General features: G+C 41.8%; 1 protein-coding gene across 9 annotated transcripts in view; it reads right to left on the bottom strand.

Moving 5' to 3' along the window:
- Positions 1-11,277, bottom strand: part of LOC120895773 (homeobox protein orthopedia) — a 37,358-nt gene extending 26,081 nt beyond the window's left edge. For 2 of the 9 annotated variants that reach the window (XM_040299376.1, XM_040299385.1), the window contains exons 1-3: positions 9,792-11,277; positions 1,460-1,707; positions 1,178-1,339 (exon numbers count right to left, since the gene is read on the bottom strand). In XM_040299376.1, coding sequence (XP_040155310.1) covers positions 1,178-1,339; positions 1,460-1,707; positions 9,792-9,825 — 444 coding nt within the window. In that variant the 5' untranslated portion in view covers positions 9,826-11,277. Of the gene's footprint in view, positions 1-1,177; positions 1,340-1,459; positions 1,708-5,952; positions 6,023-9,791 lie in introns of those variants that run through there. The other 7 variants (XM_040299378.1, XM_040299380.1, XM_040299379.1 and 4 more) reach the window with 7 other exon arrangements.
- Positions 11,278-13,494: the final 2,217 nt, after the last annotated feature.

The raw sequence follows: 13,494 nt of genomic DNA, 5'->3' as shown, positions 1-13,494 counted from the left end.
CTGACGACAATCAGCATTGTCGTCTGTCCGACCCGGGACACATTTCCTCAGACAATCATTAGGCGGCTCGAAGTGCGGTAGCTTAATCGAACGTGTAGGAACGGGAAGAACAGGTATCATGAATCATGTTTATGTAAATGGAAACTGGGCTAAATAATTATGCTCCCCTCGTCGCCGTCCCATTCTGTTGTGGTCAGAGCCACAGCAAAACACCTATGTAGTACACTAATCTCGGATGTCTGAGGTGTTTGGTCCGAGGAGATTTGCTTGCTGGGAAAACGGATTAGCTAAGTGATTCATTTGGTCGATTTAATTGTTAATTAGTGATGCTAAGGCTGGACATTCCGGTGCGCTTTGCTGGTGCGGATGGATGGAGATGTTGATGTCGTTGTTACATGTGTAAAACATCCATCGGGTGTAGCTATTTCTTGCCACACAGGGAACAAAATTTCTAGAAATATATCACATTTGTAAGGGTTTATCAAAGCGCATAGCCGCAGAATTAGGCGCGAAATTGACGAATTAGATGTAATTTCTGGAAAATCAACCGCAGGCATTGGTAGCTGTTTGCAATGTCCACGGTGATGCCGGATGTGTTACATTAAATTTAATACTTCGAATAGAGCAAGAACGCAAATACCTCCTGGTTCAGTTATGAACCCAAAAGACTCTATCCAATATTTCACACATGAACGAGTACAATATTGGTCGTGTAAAAAGATTAGCTACGCCATCTGTAAACAAACCCCAAAGCAATTCTTGAGCAACCGCACCAAAGGGGAAAAAGGATGCGGAAATTGTCAAAATGTTCTGGTTGCTTGCATGTTATCCAAACTTTTTATCTTGACTGCTTTCGTTCTTGCGAGCTGTCGCCCAGCCTTTTTCTCTCCAAACATTCCGCGTACGAGAAAAGTGATTTATGTAAATAACCTTAGACGGTAAATAGGGTGTGAGAAAACGCCCCTGGTTCGCTGCCAACACTGTACGATTGTGTACGAAACACCAACCCTGCATGACGGTGCATGGTTTTGCGGCACTCCATTAGGCAGGCACGTCCCGGGACAATCTCGTGAACCCTGAGGGAAGCGTGTGCCAGGGTGTGGCCAGCCAGTTACTGTGAGCTATCTTCACATGGAGGGAAAGCAAGCAAGGTTTGGCCCCAGCCCAGCGTACTCACCTGCACTCGCGACTCGGTGAGACCGATCCGCATGGCGATCTCCTCACGCATGAAGATGTCCGGATAGTGCGTCTTGGAGAAGCAGCGCTCCAGCTCGTTCAGCTGCGCCGGTGTGAAGCGTGTTCGGTGCCGTTTCTGTTTTGCGCCATGTTTGTCAGCATTCTGGTGGAGAGTAAGCAAAGTCGTTCACCTTTCGGGCAATAGCAGTCGGGACTTGGGCGGCCCGACCGGGAAATGGGTTGAATGGTTGGGAGGTACACCCCCCCGTATAGCTACATTTACCTGATCCTGGTGTATGTTGTGCGGCTCACACAGCGAGCCAGCACCGTTGCCACCACCTGTACCGCCCGTGCCGCCCCCAGTGCCAGTGTTGCCACCGGCGCCACTGTTAACGTGCAACCGGTTGCCGTTGCTGTCAGCGGTGCCGGAATTGGGCACCTGGCCGAATCCGGTCGCACCGTGCAGGGATGTTAGGCCCGATTTCGGCAGATCACATTCCTTCGGACCTGCGGGTGGGTAGAAATGGTAAACTGTTAAGCATTACTCGATTGCACTAATTGTTTCGTTAAATAGTGTTGTACAAAACATGTGATTTTGAAAGTACAAAGCATGTGAGTAGAAAATGCCAATATGGAGTTGAGAATTGCTTTACGTTTGTGAAACAGTTCATTTGATTTTTTTTCAATTTAATTTACAATAAAAACGGTGAAAGTTGGAAAATGGACAGATGTAAATGAATAATAAATAAATAAAAAATATGTAATAGTCAATGTTATTACTTGTTATTGTAATGATATTATTAAATTTTATAATAAAATAATAATATATAAATAATAAACAATATAAACCCTGTATAAAATAAATAAATCTCGCAATACAGTTGCCAAGTCGTGTGACCTAACATCGTACGATTACTATAACAATGCGAAAAACAGACCTTGGCCGACTTCGATTTCGGGCATAACCAATAGTTTCGCTCAAACTTTTTCTTCCTGGTAATCAAAACCGTCGTTAGATTTCGCTTGATATAGATAGCTAATCCGTAATTTGCTAAAAATAGGAGAGTAAATTCTGCGTGTAGAAGACTCAAACTTCCGAATTTCCACAGAACTGACGTACTTCCTAACGTTATTGTCTTGTTGGATGCGTTTTATTGTATTGGTGGTATCATTATATCTTATAATTATAGGTTTTTTTTTTTGCAATGTTTATGCTTCTTTTGTCAATATGAGGATTAGTATATGAATAAAATTATTCTTTGCTTTAGAATGGAAATAAGATAAAGTTATGATAAATTGTTCACTTGTTTACGTTACATGTAAATCAGTTTTAAGCTAATTCCCTTTTCGAGGCACTGAGACGTACTATAAATTTTGTAAGTGATATTCCTCCAGGTTCAACTCCTTTTTTTGTGTTCTACCTGCCTTTTGTCCCAATAATGTTCGTTGTTTGCTTTATCGAAAATTCACGCTTAATAACCGCCAAAGTCTACGTATGGCTCCAGAACAACATGAGCTCACTGAAATCTGGCCAACCAGTGCTGATGATCCCATTCGACAGCATCACCGATCCCTGGGCAACAGTCAAGCAAATGCCAACTGTCATCAACTTTACACCGTTTACGTCAGACCGGATCGATGACGAAGTTGCCGTAGCGGCAATTTTACCCGGTAGCCCGAACGTGGTGAAACAGTCTTTTAAACGGACTCATGTCACATCCCATCACACCGCGACAGCCAAACAGTCGCTGGACCGTACGTGGTGGTGGTAGTTGAGGTGATCCCTTAGCGATTCGATATCCGTTCTGACAGTCGTGTGAGATAGTGTGCTCGATTTTTTACTTCTCTCTGCTAGTTTGTCCTTGCCTCTTCGTATACCCGACCGCCCTCCCCCCTTCTCCGTCCTTCCACCATGACAGGAGACCCAGGAAAGCTGCCGTGGATCTCCATCCAGCAGGCTCGTGAAGTTTATTCGTGGAAGACACGTATCAGAAACACTTTTATGCTACTCTTCATATGCAGGTGTTAATTTTAACACATCTATACGATTTTGGCTACCGTTTTGTGGTGCAGTTTGTCAGCGTTTGTGAGCGCCCTCCCCACCGTATCTCCCTTTCCTATTGTGGAGCCCATATGAAAGTTTAACCAAGAAAGCTTGAGGACTGTCAAATACCAGGGAGAACAGGCCAGGGAACGGAGCACTGCATGTATTGCATTCTCAAGACAAACTAGCTTACGCTATTGGAAACTTGAGAAATAAATACAACAACCAAAGTGGCTCCTGGGCATCTGCGCACCACTCTTCGCGGTGCCAGCATCGCCCTCAAGCTGTGGCTGTGGTGCTCTGTGCTGTAAGACTCCCCCCTCTTCTACCTATATTGAAAACGTGTAAAAAAGGCAGTGCATGGATGAAGCATCGACTTCTGGGCTGTAGGGATTTCTGAAGTGATGATGTTTTCACTGCATCACCATGGGGCTGATATTTTTAACGAGAAGCACACAAAGCGATCGCTTCTGTTTCTACTGTTTTCTTTTATGCGGTTGATTGGCTATTGGTACGGTACGTTGTTGTTTTTTCTTGTCTTTGTAGTACATCCACACCAATGTTACTGGAGCTCGGTCCGGTCTGGCTGGTAGCGTGTTTATTTCACCGTCAAGTTTTGCTCTGCTGTTGAACTGAACCATGGTATGGAATGTGTCAATATGGATCGTTCCAACATTCCACCACACCGGAGACAGAGCACAGAGTTGTGGAAGCGGAAAGATGGGAATAAAAAATCCAATAAATTCATTCATGCGTACAAGCCACACGCAGCGTAATGAGTTATTAGGCTTTGATTGGTCCCCTTTTATGATGATGTTATGCTTGGTGCGTTTGTGAATGTGTGCCTGTGCCGGCCCTCGTGTTTAGCGTCCGCCATTCGAAGAATCATTGTATCGATTGATGAATTAGATTTTGAATGGAAAGCGGTATGGTTCGAATTAGCGTGTTTGGGGGGCTGGTGTGAAAAATTAGATTGACTTTTTATTGCACCACTGTGGGTTCAACAATTTGTAGAGTTATTCTGGGACGGAAGGTGTACAGGTGCATGCTAATTTAGTTTACACTTTTACTCTCTGCCTGTACAATAATAGAATAGAGTTTAATTAGGGCGTCTTTCTCACGGTATGGAGCTTAGAAATGAAATAGAAATTTAAATCATTTCAGTGGAGCTGGTTTTCAGTGTAAATGAGTTGAACATGGGTAGATATGGTATATTTTTATTTCGTTTTATCGTTTTTCGGTTGTGTTGTCTAATATATTTGAGCTACATACATTAATTCGACATACATAATATACTACATTAAGTATAGCAATTATTAAAATAAACATAATCTAGATATTTAAGACTGAACATTTTGGTCTTGATGCATATTTAGCGTTTCTAGCTGCAAATCATTAATAAAACAGGGGAAATGGATAAAAGCAGGTAATGAAAACAACAAAGAGCTAAATGCAATTAGCTTTCACCATTCTTAATAGTGAAAAATGATTGCAAATAGTTGTTGCAATAGTTCTCTTTGACAATAGAGCAATACAATGATTGCAATAGTTCTCTTTGACTAGTTTTAGAAGACGTAAACAATAAATTTGGATTTCTGCACAACCGAAAACAGTTACAACTAGTGTTACTCAGTCGCTAATCTATTCTCAAACTCGCAAACCTCAAACCTCAATGTCTGAGTGCGTGTAAAAATCTTTCCACTACCATTATCCTCTATCGTGACCTTCCGTTCGCAACTTCCATCAGGAACGACCCACTACTGACGGCTCCCCAGGGTCTATTTCATTTTGAATTATGAAAGCGTTCGCTTATGCGTCTGGTTTCTGTTTTGGTTGCGTGAAAACGCGGTCCTGTCCATGCAGCAACCGTCTAGCGCACGTAATGCGTAAGGTATGACAACAAACATCAGCTACCAGGACGTACAGAATCAGTGCGTTTGTCTGTGTGTGTGTATATGCTGGAAGACGGCGAAAAGCTGAACCAATGTTCCATTTGTCAACCCCTCCAGACGGCCAAAGGAGAGGGACGTAAAGGCGTAAAACCGCCACCTTTCATCAGCATCACCATCCTGGTCGATCGATATAATTAATGTTTAAAAAATATGAATTCTCTCCACGTCGGCAAAGGGTGTCCATCCACGTAAACCAGTTCTTTCTTTTGTGGCCTTTTTTCCTTTGTTCCCTTGTTTTGACACGTTGAAACAGGCCGAGCGGGGCATGAAGGGTGGGTAATAAATATTTAAAGGTCGACCGTCCCATCTGTGGTCGGTAAAAAAAGGAGTACAAAAAAAACGTCGAAAATAACTTCTCAATGCTTCAACAAGAGCAGGATCTCGTTTATGTGTAAAGATATTTGTAAAAGCTCTTTAACTGAGACAAAAAGGCGCTGGTGTACGCAAATTTAAGGTGCATCTGTTCGCATCCGTGCTTAAAGCACAACCTTACCATTCGTTTGTATTTCATCTGTACGAACCAATTACACGTGTACTAATGAATTGGAAAGTGGCACTAATGAGTGTAAGCTTCCACATATTTGTACGTATCTAATGCACTTTTCAGATATCCATTCCGCGAGAGTGCAAACGTACGCGAATTGACTGTACCGAGTCATATGGACACCGGTTTTCTGAAAATATGTCCGCCCATTTTCCTCACAGCATTGTCACATCTTTACCATCGCTTCACCGACAGGGTCGGAGTGGCAAGCTGTTCATTTGACTACGAACACTCACGTTTTACGCCTGCAATGAAGTGCAATTTGCCACAATTCATCGAAAAATCGATTCGAGGTCCTTCAGTTTCGCTCAACTGGCGTTTGTACTGCAGCATTCAACGAGTCTGTGTGCGAGTGAGGGAGAGAGAAAGAGAGAGAGCAAGCGGAATCAGTATCCTGAAAACATGGAACAAAATGGAACCGAGTTTTCCACAAGCTTCCACAGCTTCTTGCCTATTCAGCGCTCACTTGCTTCCGTTGGTTTGGCACAGGGACAGGGAAGGAGTCACCTGCAATCCATTTCGATCGATAGTAGCCCACGACACAGGTTTGAGATTCGCGACAACGACACGTACCACCCCAGCGTATCCGTTCCATCCTGCAACCGAAACGGTGTACGGTGCCGACACGACGACCAGTGCCACCGATCGTAAAACGTGGTTTGGCACACGGGTAGTCTGCTCGACTCCACGGGCGCTCGATGGCGTGAAAAAGGTTTTAATAAAATTAAATTAAACATTATCACCATTTCATTCTCGGCTCCATCGTCACCGTCTTTTAGTGGTACCGTTTGGGTTGGTTGGCAATGGTTGGCACGCTGGTTGAGTAGAAAAAGGCCCATCTCTGTGCGGTGTGGCAGGATGGTAGGAATTGGTGTTTTTTTTATGCAAAGCTATGCATAGAAAGCCATGTTGTACATGCATGAAAGACCTTTTACAGTGAATGCTTATTTGCTGGTAGCAATTTTTGTATCTCGTCGTAGGGCATTTGGAGCTTTGAAAGTGGTTTTGAATTCCAACCATTGGATTGCAAAGTGTTATAGTTTCAACTGTAAAATGAATGAATAAAATCCCATTTTATTGTCTTCTGAAACATTTACCTAATGCTAGAAAGCTACTGTGGGAATATTGTTTAGCAAGGAAGTGTGCGTACCTGCGATCATCAGTGCTTCATAGAATCGATTCCACAGCTTCATGCGTTGATTTTGCATTCGATTCGCTATTTTTAGTTGCATAGGTTTTTCAAGTTTTCAAAGGCTGTTTTCAAGTATGTGTTTAGTAAGTCTCAGCAGTGATGACAGGCATTATCGGCATGAAGACACTGTGTCTTAAATCACATATTATAATAAAAATAAGTTTATTTTGGCCGAAAAGAGTACCCTGAAACTCATAAAAAATAAAAATAAAGAATTCAAACAAAAACTCTCTAAATTCGTACACTCTAACTATATTTCAATGCGCGATCATTTAGAGGACAAGACCAACTTGTGAACAAAATTTAGGATGTTATTTTTACTTAATTCTTGCTAAACTTTTTAAACATTTGATCTTACAGTATCTCTGTTTATTGTAAAACTTTGAACATACAAATGGGGTCGTGTCCAAACATCACTAACTTATTCTGAAATCAATTAACAAATATTAGCATTATTTTTCTTGAAAAAAAAAACGCTAACAATGTTAGAATAGATAAAGTTTTACGATGTGTACAAGTTATCTCAAAGCACAACTTCAATTAAACTGAATTCTCATAAAAATTTAGCGATTTTCATGCATGATCAATAATAAAGCGAAATTAATAAAAAAATGGTTCAATGCAGACCCATTGAGGGATTAATTACTCATTACTTTAAACATTACGAGGTGAGCGAAACTATTGGTTCATTGTGCTTTCAGCGCTATTGGTAATAAAAGCGCTGAAAATCATAAACTGCAATGCAGGTGCAATGACCAAATGCAAAACATTTTAAAACCCCATCATGCGACATGGGCTTTTCAATTATGATGTTTCAATTAAACGATCATAATTTCAATTGTTTACCGTTTAATTACGATGGTACCATTCATTATCATTTTATGAGCACAAATTTACACAACACTGGTGTAACCAGTGATGGTCGCTTAAGCGTTACACTTTTAGTAGTACCCTCTACCCGATAAAGGTGCCAACAGAGAAGCTATAAAGCGGCTCCAGTGGGCTCTACTCACGTGCGAATGTAATGTGGTTTGAAATTCGATTGGACCACACCAGAGAGACCCTCGGGCGGTGGGCCTAATGATTTCGATTAAGTTTTTTCCCTCTCGCTTTACGCTTTACGATTTATCTCCCCTTTCTCCCATCGCTGTGGGGTGCATTATGCATGGCCGCTAATGTGTCGTAAATTGTGTATGTGTTGGGTGCTTTATGTGTGTCGTAATGAAACTAGCGTATTGCTACAGTGCATTGGCTCTGTTTCGATTCGTTTCGCGGTCGTATGCAAATTTTGATAGTGTCGCGGTTTAACGCTTTTGTTAGGCGTGCGCGTAAGCTCGGCGAGATGGGATGTTGCGGTTTATATGCGCACTCTATGAAGCTGTGAACTTAATTTATAATACGATTTACTGTTGCGAATAGTGGTACGATGGTAGAGCGTATGCAATTAGTGGTAAGATGGGCATGGGAGTATACAAATGGAACGGTTGGAACAATTACTATTGACTAAACCATTGGTACGCGGGATATGGGTGCAGAGGTTTTAATGGCAGCGTTTGATTTAAGTGATCCAATAAATTGGAGTTAAAACAATATTTTCCCAGAGTGAGATCATACAATAGGCTTGTTTTTTTTTTTTTAATTTTAAATAGTTACTTTAAACTGCGTTCTCCAAACTATGATATGACTAATTACACAAAAAAAAACTGTTTCAAATTGAAGCTGAAACTTCACTACTAAAAAGTTATTAATATTGGTAATTGCATTATACGGTTTCTTATCAAGTCTCAGATTGGAAATAAGCTTATTAGTTAAAGATTACGCTCAAATAATACAAAATAATATTTTGAATCAAAGCTTAGAGGGTCAAGAGGTGATGTGAATGTGATAAGTGTTGAGAAAAAATCGTAGTTTCAATCAACATTTAAATAGCTACAACATTGGGTTAACAATGTTTTGAGTTTGATGAAATATGTTATAAAAAATATTTAAGAACACACAGTGTAAATTTATTTTTCGTATTAATAATATTGGCCAGCAACAAATTATTAAATGTGCAGATAAGTCATATCCTTGAAACAAAGTATCAATAAGTTACTTAAAATGATTTGTATCTTGACATAGCAAATAAAGTTTTTTTTTTTTTTTAAATTGAGTCAGTGGCGATTTTAACGGTAAGCAAAGTAAGTAATAGCGGGGGGCCCGTCAATGAGGGGCCCGGAATCTTTAGTCCATTATCTATAACAGTTGATAGAATTTGGCACTGTATTAGCAAGGGGGGCTCCGTGAGTTATGGACGTTAAGGCCCCGCGCTAGACGAACACTGTTGAACAAAACTTATGTTGAAATGTTACATAATCAAAGACGGATGCCAAGTATGCCCTGGAAATCATGTACGGAGGGACTCAACAATTCTTACTGCTTAGGGCCCTCGACACTATAACCCCGCTACTGAATTGAGTTCCAACTAATGTTTAATTTATTATCCTTTCTTAGTGACGGATTTTAAGACATGTGATTTTTACAAAGAAAACAATTGTTGTATGCTAGACGTTGTGGATCTATTATGTTGCAGACTTTGTAGTAATATTATTATTAACAAATTTAGTTTTCAAACAATTCTAATGGAATATCTCATAGTGCACGTTGTGGCATTTGCTGTATAAGTAATTGAATCAGAATGATATGTGTAAAGATATGTGTTCTATTTTTTTCCTTTTTTAACACTTTCTTGGCATATACACAAGACAAAAGGTGATTCAAACACTCAACACGTAATAATAGACTCTTAACGCGGAATTGAAAAAATAAGCTGATTTGTGATACGACTAAGTACAAACAAGGATCACATATAAAAGACAGAACATCTATTTTTGGCAAACTCACCACCCAATCCGGCTGCGTTGAGATTGTTCAGCATATTTGCTGAGAAGTTGCGAATCGATAGCGCCGACAGTTTGACCGATTGTGTTCTTGCGAAGCGGAAGTGTTGTCTAGCATACGAAAGAACAATGGTCACCGACTGTTGCACACATCCTGTGCACCACACAGAAGCTGTATTGGGAGCTGTTTTTGTGTTCTTTAAGATAAAAGCACCACTGCTATCCTTGTCCGTTTTTATCCACTATGAGTAAGGGCTTGGTTTTGTCGTATCGTATACTTGGGTTGCACATTAAGCTCAGCCATTGGGTTGTCACATTCTATTCACAGCAAAAATCTGCTATTAATACTTTGTTTTTGTTGTTGACGAACATTCGTTTAAAATTACTCTGAAGGGATGAAACGAATTGATAAAAAAACTGCTAAAAGTCCTGGTAAACAAAGTCGTTTGGATTACATCACTATCCCACCAGAGCATCTGTATCACAGTGTCGATATGCTGCATAAAACCACACGCACATAACTTTGAAAGTAACACCTGTGAAGCCTCTTTTCTCCTGCGAGTTGCACAATAACGTAAACAACAAGGAACTAATCGAGAAAGTTGAAAACAAAATCACTTCAGGGTGGTTAATTCGTAGCAAAAGCTCGACACACTGCAGATGCATAAACATAGACACATGCACAAACACACACATAAACACACACACTCACAAAAATCACACGCACGTACGGCACTGGAATGTGGGCTTCGATCACAAACAGTTACTCCTCCCCACCCTGTACACACCCTTAGACGCGTCGCGTCGGGCCGAGCAGCACACTTCTCACGCTTATTAATTAGGCTTTATTAATTAAATAAGTAAGTAACAAATTAAATTCATTACGATGGACTGGAGGAGCAAATTATTTATCAAAACTCGCCCACCCTGGGCCTGGGCCGCGACGGTGGCCAGCGGATGGAGGCGTGCAATGGGGCCAAGTTGTGTGCGCCACAGCACGGCGAGCCAAAGTGTGCTGACGGTTGCGATCGGCAGTGCTGCAGTGAGTGGCGTTTAAGCTGGCAGCTTGGCAGCGAGACGGTCCTGCTAAGACGGTGCCTCACACTCGCACGAGAGACACGGCGGCCGAAAAGACGAGCTGGTCGGGCGTCGTCCGGATAGAGTCTGACGCGGGATATCAGTCTGCGGCACAATCTCGGACACCGCGAGTAACCGCCTTACGATCCGCGCACGATTGTAACGGGCAGGGCACAGGCGCGACTGCACGAGAGCAACAGAGATAACCGTTGTGGCACACTCTCGCAATGGTAAGCGTGAGTTAGAGTGTTTGCTACCGGGACGTTTGGCGCGCGGAGTGGAGGAAGCTCGACAAAGCTCGACAAAAAAATGGATTACACTAAAACACCAACAGCAGAAGCGCGCGATTTATTTGGTCAAACTTCCGTACAAAAACACCGCACCGAGCGGCAAGTGTGTAGCTGTAAGCACGGTGCCTGTCAACAAAGGATTGAGTTGCAGCATCAATCTCGCGTGTCCATTGTTTCGCAAAAGGGTGTGCTTTGCTGCGGGGGCGAACGAAAGCAAACAGAGCGGTTCGCGTGCTCTCTTTCTCTCTCGCTTTCGCTCGATGCAGAATGGTTGTAGAAATAAATTAATAGGCGTAGCTACAAACGGTTAGCCGAAAGAAACCGCAAGATGGCCACGTTAGTAGGTCTTGTATGTGCGCGTAACCGGGACAGCTACATTCTCGCCGTTCGCAGCATCCTTTGACGCGTGCGACTGCGCAACAGCTCGGGAGAGCTACCTTTTCCCGCAAATGCACTGCCTCTCTTAGCTCCAAAAGTGCATACTATTTTCCTCCCGTGACTCTTGCTACTTCGTCTGTGTGGGGGAAATGTAGAGCTTTTTCACACTGTCATTTAGACACGGTGTTCGTTTTGTAGAGCGCAGGAAAAATGAGCTCATCGTATGTTTTAGCTTTACGTTTGCTTTTCCGGTGTTTTCTTTTTTTTTCGCTACCACGCATTTATGCAGCACCAGCACTATCATCAACATCATCATCATCATCTCGTGATGCTCTTTGGTTGTTCGTGTTTTTTGCTTTTAACGGTGTTATTTCCTTTCGCAATCGTTGCGCTATTTCATTCGAAACAAAAAGCTCGTTTCCTTCAGTATAGTTTTATTTTATTGCATTTGGTGGTCCGGTCTGCTTCTTGTTGCTTTCATTGCATCCATTCATGCAGCGGAGAGGACTGATGGGTTGCACCGTCGAACGTAACATTCCCGAACGGTGGCTCGTGTGTGCGCCACTTGCGCCACTGCCGCCTGTGTCTCGGTCGGTGTAGCAGACCTGTGCTAGCCAAACGCGCCCCGAACCCATGGTCCATTTCGGCGCTCCACGGTGCTGCACGGTTTGACGTGAGTGATGATGCAAATATCTTTCATTTCTTGTGTCGGGGCAAACCCTCCACGCTCGGGTAGGCAACCGTTTTTCGTCTTCCGGGGGCCATTTTTCACCAGCTTCACATAGCTGCCGTGCTGCCACGGTTCGGGAGATTGAGAGACGGCGATTACGGAGAGAAGGATATTTCCTCATTCAGTGGCGCCACTGCCACTAGCAAGGATCAACAGATTTCCGGTGCGGCCTGAGGGTGGCCATCCCAAAGGGGCCAACGGCATCTTTCCATGGTGGCTCGTGTAGGGAAAACGGGTTTGCGGCGCGCAAGATCCGGGTAGCGCAAAGCAAAGCCACACGCATTTGTGAAAGCTCTTACAATTTTAATGCCACGTGGCGATGGGAGAATGTTTTGTCAAATAGTTTTATGTTCGATTTTAATGTTACTATAAAGTGAATGAATTTTAGAGCGCTTTGAGTTGAAACGTTACTTTACCATTGCTGAAAATGATTTATGATGCTATGTGCTATTTAGAGAAAATTTTCGATACATTTGAAATACGCAACTACTTTTGAATAATTGCGACAGAGAAGGAGATTATATGGTTTGATTGTTAGTCATATAATCAAGCAGACAAATTATATTGAAATTGTTCCACCATACAAAACTACCTCCGCTGTAGAATAACATTTACTCTTGATTTTAAACAATAAACATTCTATAAGAGACACAAAGCTGTTCCGCTATACGTATAAGTCGCGTGCCTGAGCAACTTCGAGCGAATAAATTTAATCTCGCACGAATGACAAACTGACTCACTGACGTTTATGATTGTATGGTTTTTTATGTAGAGGCTTTGTTTTTCCGTGGAGACTCATACTTTTGTTATTCGCGATTATTGGCGAGAATTAAATTGAACCACATTCATTGCGTAATCTTGCCTACCGTCCTTTTGTTAACAAGTAAAACATTAAGTAAGCTTTAAAATAGATCATAAAAATGAATATTTCCTTTGAAGTTTCATAAGAAAGAGTTTCATTTCAAGTTGAATTAATAATTTCAATATCATTCAACTGCCTTAAAACTACTTGAAGTTATGAGCAGAATAATTCGATTTGTAAATGTTACGTCTTTTCAAAACCAGGAAGTAATTTTAATACCAGTAAAACACATTTAAAATTAAAAAGGCTCAATACTGAAGGTCAATATCACACATCAGTTAAAGTAGCGTGAGCAGAAAGCTATAAGAAAATACAATATGAACGTTTCATTTTTGTCTGCATTACTTATTCAAATTTCCTTCCGCTCGTA

The sequence above is a fragment of the Anopheles arabiensis genome, chromosome 2, assembly GCF_016920715.1.
Source record: "Anopheles arabiensis isolate DONGOLA chromosome 2, AaraD3, whole genome shotgun sequence".
Taxonomy (NCBI): domain Eukaryota; kingdom Metazoa; phylum Arthropoda; class Insecta; order Diptera; family Culicidae; genus Anopheles; species Anopheles arabiensis.
The sequence above is the reverse complement of the archived record's forward strand: the minus strand, read 5'-3'. Positions and strand labels throughout refer to the sequence as shown.